The sequence below is a fragment of the Ambystoma mexicanum genome, chromosome 1q, assembly GCF_040938575.1.
Source record: "Ambystoma mexicanum isolate Mex_15411 chromosome 1q, UKY_AmexF1_1, whole genome shotgun sequence".
NCBI lineage: Eukaryota > Metazoa > Chordata > Amphibia > Caudata > Ambystomatidae > Ambystoma > Ambystoma mexicanum.
Window position 1 is genome coordinate 1,405,698,177 of NC_090922.1, and position 21,317 is coordinate 1,405,719,493.

The window sequence follows — 21,317 nt, forward strand, 5'->3', positions numbered from 1 at the left end:
TTTTCCAAGATGGCCACCATGGAAAGAGAAGGTGGTGCTCAGTAAAGAGCCCCTCTTCCCTTTCCATGGCAGCCTGCAGAAGGCAGAGTCAGAACCCTATGACCATATTACCACGAGAACATTTTCTTTCCCTTTCAAACCTATCCTACTTTCGAATAACTTTATCACATAGCCGGTCCCAGGTGGACATGGCTACTTTAACACCATTTGTCATCCCTCGCGTTTAAGGCCAGTAGCCTTTTTGTCCAGGTCAAGACCTCATACCATGACCCGCACAATCTGGCCAATGCCTATGGCCACAGGATTTACCTCAGTCACCAAAGGTATATCTCTATTTTTTGTACCTGAATTATGACACAAAAATAAAACACAGGCACATTTGCAAAACCATGCTTTCAGTTCCTTGCCAATGCTCCTTACATGAGTTTGCTTGAAATCCGCTCATGTTTTCTTTTTTCCAAAAGTGTCAAAATGTAGGTACATTCAATAGTCATATAACTTAGCCTCTAACTTGACAAAATCCATTCAAGGTTGGGTCTATAATGCTTCTAAAAAATTTTGTACACATTCGTCAAAAGGCAACAAAGTTATAAGCCATCTAAAAATGTTGAACCCCCCTCTAATGTAGCCCCCTCTTGAGGAAACCCCACCAAACTTTACAAAAACATTTATATCTAGATTTAAAATCTTTTTGCAAACCTTTGTGCAGATTCGTCAAATGGCACCACATTTATAAGCCTTTACAATATTTTGGGACCCCCCCCACTGATTTTGACCCCTCTTGAGAGAATCCCACCAAACTGCAAGAACATGTATATATAGATTTAAAATCGTCTTGCAAAACTTTTAAACAGATTCGTCAAATGACACTACATTTACAAGTCTTTACATTATTTTGGGACCCCCCCTCTAATTTCGCCCCCACTTTACAGAATCCTACCAAACTTTGTAAAGCCTTTCAGTACCACGTCTAGAATGCAGTTTCATTGAGTGGTACCAAAGTTATAAGCCATTCAAGAACTGCTCCCGAACATCTGAAGTGCCCCCGAACTTCACGGGACTGTTCGCGAACATCCAGACCGTTCGTGGACTTTAGCAGTGAAAACCAGCCATGTTGGGGCTTCCTATGGTCATATTCCATCCCATCCACATCACCCCTCAACTCCTCAGAGATTGTTTGATAAGTTTGACGAATGGAAGTTGTGTTTTTTTATATGTTTCTACTACGATGTCCGTGGACATCAGCCGAAGTCTGCGAATCCAACATGGCAGGCGTTTTAAAAAATCTGACGCACTTCACGCTTTTAACCATCCAATCAGGGGTTGTGTCCGATGTCTGCGAACATCACGTCACCCTCTAGACCAATTGTATGCCTGTCCACGGACCGAACAGGTAAATGGGTCCGCGGAGCAGAGCCAGATATCACAAATTATTTTGACCTACATGTTGCCTGTTTTTTAAAGAACTGCTAGACAGATTTTCACCAAATTTACTAAAGCACGCTTTCAAAACCAAGCCGGCGCTCATGCTGCAAATTTGGTGAAAATCCATCCAGCGGTTTGGGCTGTAGGCGTAAGCAATTTTTTTTCCATTCAGTCTATTGAAGAAAATAAAATACGGGACCTCCCCTTTAACTTTGCCCCCCTTGAAGAAACCTCTCCAAACGTGCCAAAAGAATTCAGAGCGGGCTACATACTTGATTTGCAAAGTTTGGTGGGGATTCGTCCAAGGAGAGCGAAGTTATAAGCCACCCAAAAAGTGCTCTTCCTGTGGGTTTAGCAACTTAACCATAACTACACGGCCACTACCGCAGGCCGTGTAATATATATAGTGAGAGAGGTATTGCGGTATTCACAGAGAAACAAATAATATGTGTTTAGGCACCTTTTTTGGTCCTAGATTCTCCTGGTTTAGGAAGGGATTGCAATGAATGAACATCTAGATCATCAAAAGTACATTTTAAGTAATGACATTACACATTCGCATGAAAACACCATTAGAAGCAGGTTTCCCTGTGGACCTGCCACCCCCTTCCAATTTCTTGCTGCCCATCTATTCAGCTCCAAAAGGCAGCATGCGCGCTCGGTGAACCAATTAGAAAGGCTTCCAACAAATCAAGACGCGAGGGGAGGTTGCATTATAAAGGGGCACAGCTGTATATTTATTAAAATACATGTTCTCACTCAGCACCATGTTTTGTTAGAAAAAGGTTTCCATCTAAAAAGTGGACTTGGCAGTATAGAAAAATAAGAATCATTTATCCATCTATACATTTTATCATGTTATGTGTTGGATTTCATGGGCCAGCAAACTCTTAGTATGTTCTACCAATATTCCCTGGTGATATTTGCTCTATCTTCTAGAGCAGACGGTGGAAAGATTGGGGATATTATACCGTTACTCTGCCCTCAGGATTAGAAAGATGGCCGTATAGGTTTGACCGGCAGCGGCACCATCTTTACGGCGCGCATCAGTAGTCCTCATCTTACGTTCTGATTCAGTACATAGCCAAATAAGGTGGTAGCTCCTAATTAGCTCCACACATGGTTTTACAGAAAAATGTTTAAGACAAATCCCCAGAAAATTGATTTTCAAAGAAAGATCAACAACGGATTCAAGGTGAGTGCTGCCTGCTCAGGGTTGCCATCACTGAGATGGACTCCACCGAAGCATCTTGTCGATGAGTACTGCGTTCGATGCAGCTGACGTCACTTCATTGCATGATGCCCGGTTAAGGTCTTCCCAAACTAACATCCATCAGATCAATGTTTGATTCTTCACAAACCTCAAAAATATAACCAATATTAGAGCCTTACATTATAGGAACATCTCCTGCCAGTGCTCTTTGAATGCTGCTGATTTGTCAGAGCTTGCACCAATTTCCATGTCTCTAAAGGTGATTCCCTATGTGGTGTAAGAATCATAGGTTATCATAAAAGGTTTTTGGCTCTTCTGTGCTCCTCAAGCACCAGGGTCTCCACCTCCTTCATGAAACGAAGGCACAGCTCTTCTTGCCAGGGCAAAGCCACACACTGCACAGCCACTGGGAGTCCAACCCCATCTTCCACAGCCTGCAGCAAAAATACAAATGTGTATAACATACATATGAAATCAGAAAACCAGTTTAATACTTATTATATTGGACATCTTTTCATAGAGTATGTGTGTTGCACAATAGATCAAGAAAAATGCAAGAAAAATAAAGTAAAACAATAAACAGAAAAATGGAATAGAAAATAAGCAAATGTATTAGATAGGAGGCCTTCCATAACTAACTAATCCCCAGGAAGCTGGTAAATTGCTGGAGAGTCGTAAAGGTGGCATTCCAAATGTGCATGAAATCGTGCAAAGCGAAATGACAGCTGATTGCAAAAAATAGGTATCAGGTGATATTATCCCCACCAATAATATCGCCATATATATGATCATCGGGAACGGCTATAGGCGATATTATTAGTGGGGATAATTTTTGGGGTAAATGGGAGCAGGGGTTGCAGGGGTGTACCCTGGTACCTTTAAAATAATATGTGGGTTGCAGGGATGTCCCCTGCAGGTTTAATGGGTTAATATCAACGCAAAAATATGGCACCATTCTTGTATGGTGATATTATTGCAGGGATATTAACACATGGAATGAAATAATATTCTATTGTACGGTACAGTAGCTGAGTCTTAAACATTTTTTATGATATGACCCCTATCCCCCTATAGCAAGATATTTTACCGACAACGTCCACATAGCGCTCAAAGAGGGGGACTGATATCAGGTGCTGTAGCTACAGGGTGAGAGGGAGATGCTTTCTAGTCAGTTCAGGGGTCAATTTTGCTGTAGTACTCTGCCTACATTCAATAGCTCACTGGAGAACATTTTACTTAAATGGGCGAATTGTACAGAGGGGGGCCTGTTACATTTGCACTTACATGCAAACAGGTCCTATCTGTGCGCCTCGTGTCACTTGCAATACGAAGTGCAAATAGAAGGTGTAGATGCAGACAACCTGTATGCACTTTTTTGCACTTTGTAGTGCAAAATGAACAACTACTGCCTCACATTTATGCACAGCAGACCTTGCTTGCAATGGATTCCTATTGTATCTGCATACTTTAAGCTGGTGTACAAAGCAAAATGTCATGCTGCCATAATTGGTTGTGCCACGACGGAGGGAATGGTACCATACCTCACAATGAATACTGTCCTAATTAGAGCTAATTTAGTAAAAAATCATAAATTACATGCAGGGACCCGTTACGTTTACGCTTTCTTGCAAACAGGTGCCCTCTGTGCTTTTGCATTTTGAAGTGCAAAACAAAGGTGTAAACGCAGGCATAATCACCTGCATGCCTTTGTTTTTACACTTCATGGCAGGCAGCCTTTACAATGGCTGGCGTAAAATCAAGTGGTTTTTCGAGGCGGATCGGGAAAGGGTGGTGGAAATGTAATTCCCAGTCCATGTTCCTCCTCCTCCTTAAACAACCACACGAATGCCCAGGAGACTTAGTAAAAGTATTAGGACAGGCGTAACACCTTTAAGCTTGTCACTAGCATGTTTATTGGTGATCCAGGGACTTGGAGAAGGAGTTCCACTGTGTTGCATACAAATCCATCATATTGTAATCCGCCCTCTCAATCCTCTTCTCCTTACCAGTATCTCAGACTTCTGGTGAAGAAACCAGAACAACTCCTAAAATGATGATACCAATATCACCTGCTGGGCATAGATGCTGAAATAGTGCAGAGTTGTTTCCTCTGCATCATGTTGTCAACTAGAGAAATATCCAAAGATTATTGTAAAAGGCTCAGCCATTAGAAGATATTGCTTTTTTGTTTTCAGCCCGAAAATAATCTGTGCTCGCTGAGCATCCGTCCCAGGCATGACTCATCAATTGGGGGCACTAGGACATTGCCCCCTAATTTTATTTTAAAGACTAACCGGTTCCCAACGGCTCCCAAAAATGTACTTCACAAAAAATATGTTTTTATACACATAATGCAAATCTACTCTTTGCATTTGCAAAGAAAATGTAAATATATGTGTCAGTAAATTTGTCAACACATGGCTCTGTCTCAGCTGCTGCCCTATAATTGATGTAAGAGTGACCCTGTCATGGCATTATTTTTCCGAAATGCTGACCCTGCCCCAGGCTTATTCAGGGCATGAGGAGGGTGGGGTAAGGTGGGGACCTGACTCCTGACCTGAGCTCCACAGCCTGTGTCCCAGTGACGACCTGTGAAGAAAATGACACTGCTGCTGCCCAAAGGTAAGTAAAAGGCAGGTGTGTGTGTGTGTGTGTGTGTTTATGTGGGGTGTGTGAAGTGATGGCATTGTGTGAATGTATGATGTCTGTATATGTGTGAGAAAAGGAACAAAAATGGGCGAACCCTCTTTTTTAGGGGGCCTGACTCAAGAGGGTAGAGAAGTACAGAGATACGAGAGGGTTGAGTCAAAGGCTTCCCAAGCCAATAGCTTGGTAGGAGGTTACTGGAACCTTGCAAAAAGAGCTAGATTATTACTAGCTCAGAACACAAAAAATCACCGTGGAGGAACAATACAATGTAAATTTATTTAACAAAAAGACATTTTTTGAGTTTTTTGTGCCACTATGTGGCATATATGCATACAATAGATCTGCATTATAGTGGGTTAGTAAAACGTAGTGACAGTCTATTTTCTGTGTTGTTTACTTTCACAACACATTAACTTTGTCGACACTTGAGTATGTGTTTCTGGTTCGGTAGATAGGTGAAAAGAGGCAGTGGCTGATAGAATTGGAGCAGCGCTGCACAGGATACCGAACTGTCTTCAGGACTTGGAGGTCGATTTCAGACTGGGTGAATAAGTGGGGCGTCATCCTAGTGTAAAAGAGGCTATGTTAAAACGGTGAATCTAGATTACGTACATTGGTGAGAAAAAGCAAGGCAAGGGACCTACCATATGAATGTTGATTAGCGCCATGGCTGTGGTCTGAGTAGAAAGCAGCTGCTGGAATTGCGGCTGTAGGGGTCGATCTGCAGATGTCAGAGGCCCTGATCTAAGTCAAAAGGGAGTCGAAATTGACTGGTAAGAATTAATCTATGCAGGGGCCGTGACTGTACAAATGGTTTTATCGAGCTAGTGTACAGTGGGCGGCCAAGGCTAGGTGTCTAAAGTGAAGAAACATTCATGACTGATTCTCCAAAGTTAAAATGAGGCAAGCGGTGGATTGATACAAGAACGCAATAATTGCGAGTCCGTTATATAGTGTTGTTTTAAAAATGCCGGAAGTCGGTTATGAGTGATCCAGAGATCTAGACAACAAGGGTGAATTTAAGGCGGAACCTACGGTAATTGCGAAAGGTGGTGCACACAATGCGAGGGGAGAGAGCTGTGCCAAGAGACTTACCCGTGTCCCAGTCGGGAAAAGAGCTGTGTCACTGTCGTCGGGTATGCCTGACTGACTGCGCATGTCAGCAGTTAAAACGAGGCCGTAGTGCTTTCAGGCACTGCGCATGCGTCTGGGAGTAGTGTACGTGGTGGGCGCGGTCGTAATCAGTGCGTAGTTTCGCGCATGCTTGTTGGTCATGTTTGGTAGTGGACACAATTGAAACATGGAAATGCATAATCTTTTTTTCTCCTTGAAACATCAAACAAGGAGATCGAGTTACCTACATGCAAGCAGAATTATTTATAACAATAGAGTCAATAAGTACTTGTATTGTTATGATGCCAACAGTGTAGGGTTTCATATCTAGGCATATGTTACAGTGTAAAGCAGAGAAACATTACTGCACTCTATAACATAGTGCCTCCGAATGCATTTACAGATATAAACAGTATGCTATTGCTGTGTCTTTTCTTTGTAGACAGGTGACCTTGAAAAATGCTCTGTTATATTAAACTTCGTAAATTCGAAAATTTTTTGGGCAGCTGAAGGGAGCGTACTCCACTGGATAGAGGAGACAAGTGGGTGTATGGGTAATCATGGCGTGGTTAAAGCTCAATGAAGGGAGCAATGGGATGTGACTTCACTTATTGAAGAACAAGTTCCATTCAATGGAAATATTAAGACCCTGTCTCACAGAATCCAGGCGATAAATCCATTTTTGCTCAAGTTTACGTAGGGCAAGGTCCCTGTTGCCTCCGCGGGAAGGGTTGCCTACTGTTTGCAATATTGCCCAGAAGATGTCGTTATGGGTGTGATTCATCATCTTGAAGTGTGCCACTAGTGGTTTATCTTCTATTTGGTTTCGCACACAGGAACGGTGTTCGCAGATCCTTTGTCGAATTTCTCTCTTGGATTTGCCTATGTAGATAAGGTCACAGGGGCATTTGATGATGTATACGCACCATTTTGTTTTACAGTTGGTGAACGAGTTGAAGGTCCACTGGTTACCTTTCAGATCGATGGTCTTGAGGTTGGCCGTGAGGTTACAGACGGAGCAATTGCCGCATTTGAAATGGCCTATCACAGGCGGGAGGTTCCACAGTGTGGTTTGAGTACTGTTGGGAGCATCCACTTCTGTGTACGTGTGTACAAGTCGGTCTTTCAGGTTGCGACTCCGTTTGAAGGCGAATCTTGGTTTTTCTGGTTTAAAAGATTCTGTCTGTAGTATGTCCCAGTTTTTTAGGACTGCCTTTTTGATTGAGTTACTCAAGGGGGTAAAAGTGGTGACGCAGGTCATTTTAGAGTTGGATTGATCTCTGGTGGTGGGAGTGAGGCAAGTCTCCCGATTGGTGTATTTGACTCTTTTTCTGGCCTGACGGATGATATGGCTAGGATATCCCCGTTCTTTTAGACGGGTAGCAAGTTCTTTGCTCTTGGATTCGTATTCCGTTAGTGTGGAGCAGTTACGTCTGATACGTAAGAATTGGCCATAGGGTAAGTTGGTTTTCAACCCTAGAGGGTGGAAGCTGGAATATTCTAGTAGAGTATTTTTGGATATGGGTTTGCGGTATAGAGAGGTGCTGAGGGAGTTGTTTAGGTTCTTGGATATTGCTAGGTCCAAAAAAGGAATTTGGTTTGTACTGTATTCCATGGTGAATTTGATGCATTCATGTTGTGAGTTTAGCCAAAGCAGGAACGCGTGGAGATTTTCTTCGGTCCCTTTCCAAATCATGAACACATCATCAATGTATCTTAGCCAACAGCCGATTGATTCTTTAAAGGTGTTGTGTTTATTATAGATGGAGTTTTTTTCAAAAGTGTCCATGAACAAATTTGCCACATCTGGGGCAAAAGTGGCTCCCATGCTGGTCCCGTGGCATTGTTGGTAAAAAGATTGTTTAAAAATGAAGTAATTTTCCGTTAGAGCTAATCGGGTACACTCAAGGAGAAAAGCGGTGGGGGGTTCACTTGTTCGCCTCTCGTCTAAGTAGGTTTTAAGAACTTGCAGGCATTCAATTTGAGGGATGCTTGTGTAAAGTGATTCTACGTCCAGGGTAACTAGTAAATCCCCTTGTTCGGTTTGTAATGTGTCCAGTTTTTTTATCATAGACGTAGTGTCTTGGACATAGGAGGGCATTTTACTGATGAAAGGCCTTAGGAAGTGATCCACGTAGATTGATAAGGGCTCTAGGACTGATCCGATGCCGGCTACGATACGTCTCCCAGGTGGATTGGTTGTGTTTTTGTGGATTTTTGGGAGCAGATAGAATGCTGGAATAATCGGATGGTTGTTGACCAGGAAAGCTTTCTCGTCCTCGTCGATCCACCCTTCGTCGTATGCGTGACACATCAGGCTGGTGACTTCGGAAAGGATCCTAGATGTGGGGTTCAGCGGTATTGGTCTGTAAAACTTGGTATTCGATAGTTGTCTTATTACTTCAGTATCGTATAGGGTATTACTCCAGAGAACGATACCGCCGCCTTTGTCTGCTGGTTTGATGAGGAAATTCTTATTGTTTTCTAATGATTTTAGGGCCAGTCTTTGTTGGGCCGAGAGGTTATTTTTGAAATGTGTTTGTTTGTCGAAGAGGTTCCGCATTTCTAAAAGGATGCGATTCTCAAAAGATAGGATCTCTGGACATATCATAGAGGAGAGAGGGGTGAAAGTAGATGGTGGTTTTAGGCCTGTTGATTTTGGCGGTTCTTTTACAGGGCTATCTCTGAAGAAATAACGTAAACGGATGGTGCGAAAGAATTTACGTAATTCCACCTCGGTGTTGAACATGTCAGCTCGGGAGCTGGGAATAAAGCTAAGGCCTTTGCTGAGGACATTGATTTCGTGTGAGGACAGGATGTGATCACTGAGATTAAAGATTGGGATCACCATGTTTGTTGTGCGCGTGGGGTCCAGTTCCGTGTGCGCATGGGGTGTTGACCTTGGTATCGGGGTCTGCCTCGTTGTCCCCTCCCTTGAAAACTTGAAGATTGTTGGGGATTCTCAGCTCCTGCATTAGTTGAATCTGAATCGCTGCTGTTGGAGCTATTAGAGAAGTAAAATGCCCTCCTATGTCCAAGACACTACGTCTATGATAAAAAAACTGGACACATTACAAACCGAACAAGGGGATTTACTAGTTACCCTGGACGTAGAATCACTTTACACAAGCATCCCTCAAATTGAATGCCTGCAAGTTCTTAAAACCTACTTAGACGAGAGGCGAACAAGTGAACCCCCCACCGCTTTTCTCCTTGAGTGTACCCGATTAGCTCTAACGGAAAATTACTTCATTTTTAAACAATCTTTTTACCAACAATGCCATGGGACCAGCATGGGAGCCACTTTTGCCCCAGATGTGGCAAATTTGTTCATGGACACTTTTGAAAAAAACTCCATCTATAATAAACACAACACCTTTAAAGAATCAATCGGCTGTTGGCTAAGATACATTGATGATGTGTTCATGATTTGGAAAGGGACCGAAGAAAATCTCCACGCGTTCCTGCTTTGGCTAAACTCACAACATGAATGCATCAAATTCACCATGGAATACAGTACAAACCAAATTCCTTTTTTGGACCTAGCAATATCCAAGAACCTAAACAACTCCCTCAGCACCTCTCTATACCGCAAACCCATATCCAAAAATACTCTACTAGAATATTCCAGCTTCCACCCTCTAGGGTTGAAAACCAACTTACCCTATGGCCAATTCTTACGTATCAGACGTAACTGCTCCACACTAACGGAATACGAATCCAAGAGCAAAGAACTTGCTACCCGTCTAAAAGAACGGGGATATCCTAGCCATATCATCCGTCAGGCCAGAAAAAGAGTCAAATACACCAATCGGGAGACTTGCCTCACTCCCACCACCAGAGATCAATCCAACTCTAAAATGACCTGCGTCACCACTTTTACCCCCTTGAGTAACTCAATCAAAAAGGCAGTCCTAAAAAACGGGGACATACTACAGACAGAATCTTTTAAACCAGAAAAACCAAGATTCGCCTTCAAACGGAGTCGCAACCTGAAAGACCGACTTGTACACACGTACACAGAAGTGGATGCTCCCAACAGTACTCAAACCACACTGTGGAACCTCCCGCCTGTGATAGGCCATTTCAAATGCGGCAATTGCTCCGTCTGTAACCTCACGGCCAACCTCAAGACCATCGATCTGAAAGGTAGCCAGTGGACCTTCAACTCGTTCACCAACTGTAAAACAAAATGGTGCGTATACATCATCAAATGCCCCTGTGACCTTATCTACATAGGCAAATCCAAGAGAGAAATTCGACAAAGGATCTGCGAACACCGTTCCTGTGTGCGAAACCAAATAGAAGATAAACCACTAGTGGCACACTTCAAGATGATGAATCACACCCATAACGACATCTTCTGGGCAATATTGCAAACAGTAGGCAACCCTTCCCGCGGAGGCAACAGGGACCTTGCCCTACGTAAACTTGAGCAAAAATGGATTTATCGCCTGGATTCTGTGAGACAGGGTCTTAATATTTCCATTGAATGGAACTTGTTCTTCAATAAGTGAAGTCACATCCCATTGCTCCCTTCATTGAGCTTTAACCACGCCATGATTACCCATACACCCACTTGTCTCCTCTATCCAGTGGAGTACGCTCCCTTCAGCTGCCCAAAATATTTTCGAATTTACGAAGTTTAATATAACAGAGCATTTTTCAAGGTCACCTGTCTACAAAGAAAAGACACAGCAATAGCATACTGTTTATATCTGTAAATGCATTCGGAGGCACTATGTTATAGAGTGCCGTAATGTTTCTCTGCTTTACACTGTAACATATGCCTAGATATGAAACCCTACACTGTTGGCATCATAACAATACAAGTACTTATTGACTCTATTGTTATAAATAATTCTGCTTGCATGTAGGTAACTCGATCTCCTTGTTTGATGTTTCAAGGAGAAAAAAAGATTATGCATTTCCATGTTTCAATTGTGTCCACTACCAAACATGACCAACAAGCATGCGCGAAACTACGCACTGATTACGACCGCGCCCACCACGTACACTACTCCCAGACGCATGCGCAGTGCCTGAAAGCACTACGGCCTCGTTTTAACTACTGACATGCGCAGTCAGTCAGGCATACCCGACGACAGTGACACAGCTCTTTTCCCGACTGGGACACGGGTAAGTCTCTTGGCACAGCTCTCTCCCCTCGCATTGTGTGCACCACCTTTCGCAATTACCGTAGGTTCCGCCTTAAATTCACCCTTGTTGTCTAGATCTCTGGATCACTCATAACCGACTTCCGGCATTTTTAAAACAACACTATATAACGGACTCGCAATTATTGCGTTCTTGTATCAATCCACCGCTTGCCTCATTTTAACTTTGGAGAATCAGTCATGAATGTTTCTTCACTTTAGACACCTAGCCTTGGCCGCCCACTGTACACTAGCTCGATAAAACCATTTGTACAGTCACGGCCCCTGCATAGATTAATTCTTACCAGTCAATTTCGACTCCCTTTTGACTTAGATCAGGGCCTCTGACATCTGCAGATCGACCCCTACAGCCGCAATTCCAGCAGCTGCTTTCTACTCAGACCACAGCCATGGCGCTAATCAACATTCATATGGTAGGTCCCTTGCCTTGCTTTTTCTCACCAATGTACGTAATCTAGATTCACCGTTTTAACATAGCCTCTTTTACACTAGGATGACGCCCCACTTATTCACCCAGTCTGAAATCGACCTCCAAGTCCTGAAGACAGTTCGGTATCCTGTGCAGCGCTGCTCCAATTCTATCAGCCACTGCCTCTTTTCACCTATCTACCGAACCAGAAACACATACTCAAGTGTCGACAAAGTTAATGTGTTGTGAAAGTAAACAACACAGAAAATAGACTGTCACTACGTTTTACTAACCCACTATAATGCAGATCTATTGTATGCATATATGCCACATAGTGGCACAAAAAACTCAAAAAATGTCTTTTTGTTAAATAAATTTACATTGTATTGTTCCTCCACGGTGATTTTTTGTGTTCTGAGCTAGTAATAATCTAGCTCTTTTTGCAAGGTTCCAGTAACCTCCTACCAAGCTATTGGCTTGGGAAGCCTTTGACTCAACCCTCTCGTATCTCTGTATATGTGTGAGTGCATGAACGTATAAATGCATGTGTGAACGTGTGTGTTTATATGTGTGAGGGCATGTGTGCAATAATGCTTGATTGAGATTGAGTCTGTGCGAGAGTGTGTGTGATCTACTGAGTAAACCGAGTGCATGGCTGAGGAAAGGGAGAGTCGCAAAAAAAGGGTTGGTACAGGGCTTCTGTGGGGGAGGGGAGTGACTGGTGGCTGTTACACACCATAATGGAAATGTTTTCTCACAGTGGCATGACAAGAGTACTGGAATCATGTTATCCTGTGTTGATTTATACCATGCACCACTCCAATGTGTATACTCTTCAGGTACTCTCGATGTTCTGAAAGTGTAAGTGAGGTGGGTGGTTAGAGGAGAAAGAGTGTTAATCGCAGCTGTTGATGTGTGTAGAACCAAGAGTAAAAGGCATCTGTGTGTGTGTATTTTCTAGGTGTGTCAAGTTGTGTACACTGAAGGCGTGTTGTTGCCAGATGGGAGACATCCAGTGTTTGACTTGTCGGGTCTTTGAGGCTAGTAGGGAGAGGTTTTGAGTTGTTTGGAGAGATGTGCGCTTTAGGGTGGTTTAGCGACTGGGTTTTCTGGGGTGAGTATGGCCAGTGTGTGGTTAGAGGGTGGCTGAGTAGGAGATTGCTAGTAGGTTTTGGGTATCAAGTTGTGCATAGCCACTGGACACAGTGGAACTATGAAATGCATCTTTGTTGCGGTACCCACCTTCCCAAAGGCATGGGAAGTGCATTGCTTCAGAAGTAATGTTAGGCTTGTTTGGGTGTGGAGAGCAGATTGTGGGAAGCTAATATTGTATAGATTATTATTTGGGTATCCGCATCTGTCTCGAGTGCATGTATTTACATTAACACACTTGGGTATAATGATTGCCGTATTAAAATATCCTATCATAATCCACTTAGATAGGAGCTTGATTTTAATATGCCTTTGTGGAATGGTTCGGGCATTGTATGGAAAAGATGTGACACCCCCAACAGGGATGATCGGTATCTGGTTGTTGTTGCTCCGTTTTTATTCCGGAGTGTTGAATACCAACATTTTTGAATGGTTTTGAAAGGTCAGGCGGTCTTCCAGCGTCTGGATTTCTTAGGAATCAAGTTCCATAGTTTGGCTACGAATGGAGAAATTTAGTTTTCTCATAGTACCTCGCTTTTATGGGTTCTTCTTGGCAGGTTTTGGGTGATTTTTGATTGGAGGCGTTCAGTTCCCTGCCCGTGGAGGGCTCTATGGGCACTGCAGAGGGCATTGAAATTCATTATTGCTGTAGCTGGTAACCAGTGCAGATTTCTCAGGGCTGGGGTGATGTGTCCTCTCATGTTTAGTCTCAGAAGGAGACGACTTGTGGGGGAGTTCTGGAAGTGTTGTAATTTCCTGGTGAGGTAGTCAGGCATTCCTGGGGATAAGCGTAGCCTATTCTCAATAATAGCAGGGAGATCGTGAAGAGGGTTTGGTGTAGGGAGTTAAGGTATGGGAGGATGCCTCTTAATAAACCTAGTTGGTAGACGCTTTTCTTTTTGCATTAACCTGAGGTTCTAGATTGATACCACTGTCCATGACCATTCACAGATTTTTTTATTACAGTTCTTGTTCCCACTTGTGTTCTATTCATTGGGGTCAGGTGAGCGATGTCTATGTTTGATTGCCGTTATGTGGGGTGATCATTATTTCTGTTTTGTTTGGGTTTAGTTTTAGGTTATTATTAGTGTGAAGAATCTTGCAGATCCCTCACTGAAACCCTACCTAAAGTATCCTCTCAGGTGGCCTGCGGAAGGCAGACATTTCCTGATCCCAACCCTGCGGTTGGTGTATTGCGAGAGGATCACCTGGGTGGAGACAGGGCCCCGGGTAGTGGGAAGAATCCATGGGATGCAACACAGTATTTTTCCTATGATATGGCGATTCTTACCACTGGCTTATTGTCATTTTAATGTGTCTCAACCTTTTATTAAATCTATGGTTGTAAACCCTAGGTTGTAACATCAAAGCACACTATACCAAAAGAAACACCCTTTTAGGTATTTAGAACTAAATGCCCTCCTCAGTCCCAATGATACACTAAAAAAAGGATTTTGGAGAGTTGTCTTCCTTAAACCATCTTCCTCTATAAAAGCTAAAACACACAGCCCCTCTGTTAAAAATATTAAGGGTCTTAAATCTTAAATCAGAAAGGAGGTTAAAACTGTCTCTGCGATATTATATGGAAATACGAACATTTGCAATCCTTTAACGTTGAAGATCTATATTAAGGAGTGGTCGCATATACCTAAATTTGGTTTTCCTTTGCATCCTGAACCTTTTAGAATCTGAAACAGGTAATCTTTACATTCAGAAGTTGTGTACTGAATAAAAGAACAAGCATTAACCTGAACCAAGAGGTGAACCCTTTACAAAGTGGAACAAGCCCTATTTAGATCTGTCCATCTGGTCTATGAAGTTGTTGAAGGTCCAGTGTCCTCTGATAAAAGTATGACATTGTTTCCTTGAGGCTGGGAAAGTGGTAATACAGCTTCAGGGTAATTACTGAAGGGATGATCAAAGCAGGGGCAGGGGACTGGGTGTTTGTGAAGAAGATTACAAACATGTACATGTAATGATAGAGAGTTGGTCTTCAAGCAGGTTATACTATTGGCAGCAAAGCAGACAGAAAAGGGAAAGGAGCATAGGAAAGAAGAGTGTTTCGCCTACCTCTAGAAGCCGAAAGAGTCTTGTCTTTAATTGCATAACAATCCAGAACGTCTTAAGTTGGAGCAGAAGCACCTGAACTGTAGTGGTATTTAAAAACTTTCAGTGTATGTTACATTTCAAATTAGTTGAATTAATAATCTACTGTGAAATCAAAGAGTACATCTTCACGGAAGTAGTAGAAGGGTGATTGCCCAGGAGAGTACATCTTCACGGAAGTAGTAGAAGGGTGGTTGTCCAGGAGAGTACCTCTTCAGGTAAGTAGTAGAAGGGTGGTTGTCCAGGAGAGTACATCTTCACGGAAGTAGTAGAAGGGTGGTTGTCCAGGAGAGTGCATCTTCACTGAAGTAGTAGAAGGGTGGTTGTCCAGAAGAAATCAACAGCCCAAAGAGAAGCTTCTGACAACTATACAATGTACTGCAGATGTCTTAATCACTTGTAGAGTTGCAGAAGAAGATATTATTAACTATTTCATCGAAAGGAACTGTCAAACAATCTTGGAAGAAGGATATTCAGGATTACCATTGGGGCTATTGGATTGAAATTTGAAGGAGATCTTTTCAACTGAAATCTGAAGAAATATTACCAGTGGATTTTTGTTTGATGAACTCGTGTTTACCCTTGGAATTTACAAGCACCGGTTTAAGACTTTTCTTTTTTCTGTGATCTTTGGTTGAAAGAACATATACAAACTGGTTCAAGAGTTTTCTTTTCCATTGAACATTTTTCTGAAGCTGGTCTTGAATTCCTGGAGAAGGGATTCACCAAAGACATGTGGAGGTCATATATATATATATATATGGGATACATTACTCACCGTAATCGTATTTCTGATGCTTCTATCTGCTTAGATTCACATGATGTGCATAGGCCGACATTTAGTGGAAGCTGCGGAGTATTACAGTTTGTTTTTCGAAACTCGAAAATGGGCATCGACACAGGGTGTGCCAGTAATACCATCCCTAGTGTGACGTCCACTGTACCCAAGATCCCTCACACGTCTAGGATCCTCAGATTGTATTTTTTCTGACATGAGGTAGCATGAGGAGTAGCGTAAGTACAGATAATCCAAGCAGATAGATAGAAAGGTAAGACTACAAGCAACTATGCGCCTTCTCTCAGAGGGGAGGAAGGGTGGGTCGCATGTGAATCTAAGCAGATACAAGCATCAGAAATACGATTACGGTGAGTAATGTATCCCTTCTGAGGCTTGTGGAATCTGCTTAGATCACATGCTGTGCATAGATTAGCGAGCAGTACCTGAAGAAGGAGGTGGGATGTGAGAAGGGTCATGAGCAAATAAGTGTCTTAGGACCGCTTGTCCCACTTGTGTATCTGCCTTAGAATGGGTGTCAATGCAGTAATGCTGAGTAAAAGTGTGAATAGAGCTCCAATTAGCTGCTTTGCAAATGGTGTCAAGGGGTACATTTGCAATGAAAGCCAGAGTGGCCCCAATGCCTCTAGTAGAGTGGGCTCTTGGCGTGAAAGGCAGAGTTCTTTCAGAGAGTGAGTAACACAGCTGGATACAGTTAATAATCCACTTCGAGATGGCACCTTTAGAGACGCGATCCCCCTCTCTGCCTGTAGCTACGGAGACAAACAGTTGATCTGTTTTTCTTAGCAGTCTGGTTTTATTTACATTGTAGAGGACCGCCCTACGCACATCAAGGGTGTGTAGCTTCACCTCAGCCGAGCTTTGAGGGTCCTGGAAGAAAGCCGGAAGCTCGATGGACTGGTTTATGTGGAATTTAGATATAAACTTAGGTGAGAACCTAGGGTGTGTGCGTAAAACCAGTTTGTCTTTATGGACAGTAAAGAAGGGATCCTGCACTGACAGAGCCTGAATTTCACTGACCCTTCTTATAGAAGTAATAGCTACTAAGAAGGCCGTTTTATAAGTCAGGTGTTTGAGACTGCTTTTATGCATGGGCTCGAAAGGGGGGCCCATGAGCTAAAATAGCACCACATTAAGGTCCCACCCTGTTGGTGGGTTCGAAATAGGAGGGTGAAGTCTCTTTACTCCTTCCATGAAGGCTTTAACTACTGGTACTTTCCACCACGAGACCTTGTTATGGGAAGTGGTGTATGCCGACAGGGCTGCCAGGTGTACTTTCAGTGAGTTAAAAACCAATCCTGCATCTAGCAGGTGAAGCATGTATGTAACAATAGTGGAAGGAGTGCAATCAACTGGGTTGATTTGTCTACTCTGGCACCAGATAACGAATCTCTTCCACTTGTCAAAGTAACAGTGCCTTGTGTTTGGTTTCCTAGATTCCTTTAGGATGTCCATACACCTCTGTGGTAAATTGAGATGTCCAAACTCTATGACCTCGGGAGCCATGCTGCCAGATTCATTGAGTTGGGTTGCTGATGCACTGTTTGACCTTGGTGCTGGGACAGTAGGTTGTACCAGGCTGGAAGTTTGATGGGCTCGCACACCGTCATCCTGCGTAGGTGTGGGAACCACGGTTGTCTTGCTCACATGGGAGCAACTAGGACGAGCGTCATCGACTCTCTGTTCATCTTGTTCACCACCTTCCTGATGAGAGGAGTTGGTGGAAAAGCGTACGCAAACATCCCTGACCAGTTCATCCACAGGGCGTTCCCCTGGGAGTCTGGTTGGGGAAACCTGGATGCAAATCCTGGGCATTGTCTGTTTTCGCTTGTGGCGAATAAGTCTATAGTGGGGAAACCCCACTGAGAGAAGATATCTTCTACAACCTCTCTGTGTAGAACCCATTCGTGTTCCTCTGGGAGGGAGTCTCTGCTCAGAGCATCCGCTAGGGAATTGAGCTCCCCTGGAACATGTTGTGATGACAGGAAGATGTTCCATCTGAGTGCCCATATCCAGATTTTCTGGGCAAGCTTGGACAGATTTGGCGAACGAGTCCCTCCTTGCTTGTTCAGGTAGAACATGGCTGTTGTGCTGTCCGTCCGGATTTGCACTGACAGGTTTAGTAGGTGGGGCTCGAACGCTTGAAGCGCTCTGAATACTGCCAGAAGCTCTAGCAGGTTGATGTGGTTCTTGCCCACTGAAGGAGACCAGAGACCCTGAGCTGTGTGGTGGAGATGGTGAGCTCCCCACCCCGTCAGACATGCATCGGTAGTGACTACTGCCTGTTCTTCGGGATCGTAAAAGGGTTTTCCCTGTGCAAGATTATGTCTTGTCCACCAGTGAAGGCTTTGTACTAGTGTTGGCGAAACGACCACTAGATCGTCCCACTGACCACTTGCCTGAGACCACTGTTTCGCCAACCATTCCTGCATGGGATGCATGCGCAGGCGCGTGTGGGGGACCAGGTAAATACATGACGCCATCATGCCCAGTAAACGCATTGCTTTGCGTACCGTTATTTGGTGACCGGACTGATATTGCGGAATTTGCAGTAGTATATTCCGAATTCTTTCCTCTGAAGGAAAGTTCAACCCCTCTTGAGTATCTAGGATTGCTCCTAGGAACTGTTTGGAGGTGCTTGGCACCAGGCTTGACTTTTTCTCGTTGATTGAGAAGCCTAATTCGTGGAGGAGGTCGATAGTCCTTTGAATGTTTGTCCTGCAAATTACTGGAGTTTCCCCCGTTATGAGCCAGTCGTCCAGATAAGGGTACACCAGGATTGCCTCCCTGCGTAGGTGTGCAGGCGCCACCGCCAGTACCTTGGTGAATACCCTTGGTGCCGAAGCTATCCCGAAGGGCAGTACCTTGAATTGGTAGTGCCGACTGTCCACCTTGAAGCGCAAGTACCTTCTGTGCGCTGGGAACATGGAAATATGAAAATAGGCATCTTTCATATCCAAGGTTGCCATGTAATCCCCCTTTTTTAGGAGGGGGATTACCTCTTGTAGCGTAGTCATACGAAACTTTTGGGGCTTGACATACTTGTTGGCAGGCCGTAAGTCCAATACTGGGCGCATTGTCAAATCTTTTTTTGGCACAAGGAAGTAAGTTGAATAAATACCCTTGTTTACCTGGTGTACCGGGACGAGTTCTATCGAGTCCTTTGCTAGCAGAATGGCGATCTCCTCGAGGAGAATCTTCTGATGTTCTAAAGAGTGTACTCTTTGTCGTGGAGGATGGTTCCGGGGACGCTGCAGTAGTTCTATACAGTACCCTGTGGATACTGTTGACAGCACCCATCTGTCTGATGTGATCCCTTCCCAAGCCTGGGTGAAGTTGGAAATGCGTCCCCCTACCGGGGTTGCGTGAGAAGGGACCCTGAACTGAGCTTCACTGCTTTGGTGGAGGCGTGCCACCTCCTTTGCTGGGGCTGCCTCTGCCTTTACCACGTCCTCTCCTATTACCCCTGCCGTAACCCTGGGTAGACTGTTGGCTGTTGTTCCACTGTGTACCCTGCCCCTGGGAATAGTTAGATCCTCTCTGGGAATGTTGGCCGCGTGGGCGACGAAAATTACTATTCCCTCTCTGGTTAGGGGGTTTATTGGTTATCTGGCTAAGGGACTTGAGTATCTCGTATTCGTCCTTGGCATTCTTCAGTGCATCCTCGACCGCCTTACCAAACAACAGATCGGCTTCCACCGGTTTGTCCAACAATGATGCCTGGGTATCTGCCTTAAAACCAGACTGCCGTAACCATGCATGTCTCTTGATAAAAGTACCTTCTGCTATCAATCTGCCTGCGTTGTCCGTGGCATCAAAGGTTGCTTTTAAAATGCAACCAGACACGGCTCTACCCTCAGCGGAAATCCATGCTAACTGGCCCTTTAAGGGTTCTGGTGCAGAGGCTATGAGTGCCGCGACTTCTTCCCACTGATGGCAGTTGTAGCTGGCCAACAGGGTGGTGGAGTTTGCAATCCTTGCCTGATAGGCGGACGTTGAGGCTACTTTCCTGCCAAAACCATATCGTTTTTTGCTCTCCTTGTCTGGAGGAGCTTCGGACAATGACAAGGATGTTCCAGCCCTCTTACGAGTGTTAGTGACAACTAGGGAGTCTAGCTTCAGATGTCCTCTTATATAGAGGGGGTCAGACTGGGCTGCCCTGAAAAGTTTTTCAACTCTGGGATTGACTGCTCTGGTGAGGTTCGGGTTCACCAGGGACGGGTCTATTCTTCGCTGAATAGACTTAAGGCTAGGGATGGTCTGGGCAACAGGCCTCCTTTCTCCCACTAACTCCTCGGCGAAGTCCCTCTCCTCCTGGACACCGTGGGTGTCAATATAGAAATGTTCTGCTGCACGTGCTAGAACCTCGTTCAGGAGGGGTTGGTTATCGACAGGGGAGTTGGTAACCGGGGCTTCCTTTACTACCGGGGAATCTACTCTGTAGGTTTCAGGGTCTTCCTCTTCCTCTTCTTGGTCCTCATCGTCCCCATAGTAGCCCGTCCCGGTTTGCTCTTCTACTATGCCAAAATCTTGCTCCTCACCAAAGGAAGTCTCTCCTTGATACAGTGAGTATGGCCGTGAGTATGGTTGTATCTCGAAGGGGTCTGTGGACCTCATCGGTGTCTCAAACCGGGGCTTCTTACTCGGGGGGATAGGATCATTAGAGCCTGAGGGTGTAGCCTCTTGTGGATCATATGAAAGGAAATGGTCTGGATTTTTATCGTAAAAGTCTGCTAAAGAAGACATCCTTGACATGACCCTATCTATGTCATCACTGGACCATTTTTTGGACCTGGGAATGACTCTCTCAGAAAGTTTTGCAGATTTATCTTGAGTAGATTTGCTGGTTTTTGAAATATCAGTAGACCTGGTCTTGTCTGCCTGTTTAGGAGGAGTGGAGTGTTTCACAGGTGTGGAAGAGTGCAGAGGCTGCTTCTTCTACTGTTTTCCCCCCTCCCCGTGAGTGGAAAAGTGTTTTCCCTGTCCCTTTGTGGCTCCGGAGGTTTTTGACGCCTGGCGTCGAGGATCGGGGGTAGAGTCCCTGTCCTTCGAACGTGGGGCCGCGCTGATCTTGTCTGCGGGCTCTGACTCCTGGAGTGCGGCCTGGGGATGGAAGTCGTCTTCGTCTTCCGACGATCGAACTTCTGTTAGCCTAGCGAGCGAGGCACTCTTGGCAAGAGTGGATGATTGCCTGGAGTCATGCGGCGATCTCGATCTCGAACGCCCAGATGACACCGATTCGGACCGTTCTGTTTGTGCCTCTTTCCGAGCACTCGA

General features: G+C 44.4%; 1 protein-coding gene across 1 annotated transcript in view; it reads right to left on the reverse strand.

Moving 5' to 3' along the window:
• Positions 1–2,137: 2,137 nt before the first annotated feature.
• LOC138548298 (vitamin D3 hydroxylase-associated protein-like) overlaps positions 2,138–21,317 on the reverse strand; it is a 428,655-nt gene continuing 409,475 nt past the window's right edge. The window contains exon 15 of the mRNA XM_069642266.1: positions 2,138–3,072. Within this exon, the coding sequence (XP_069498367.1) occupies positions 2,932–3,072 (141 nt within the window). The 3' untranslated portion in view covers positions 2,138–2,931. The remainder of the gene's footprint in view (positions 3,073–21,317) is intronic.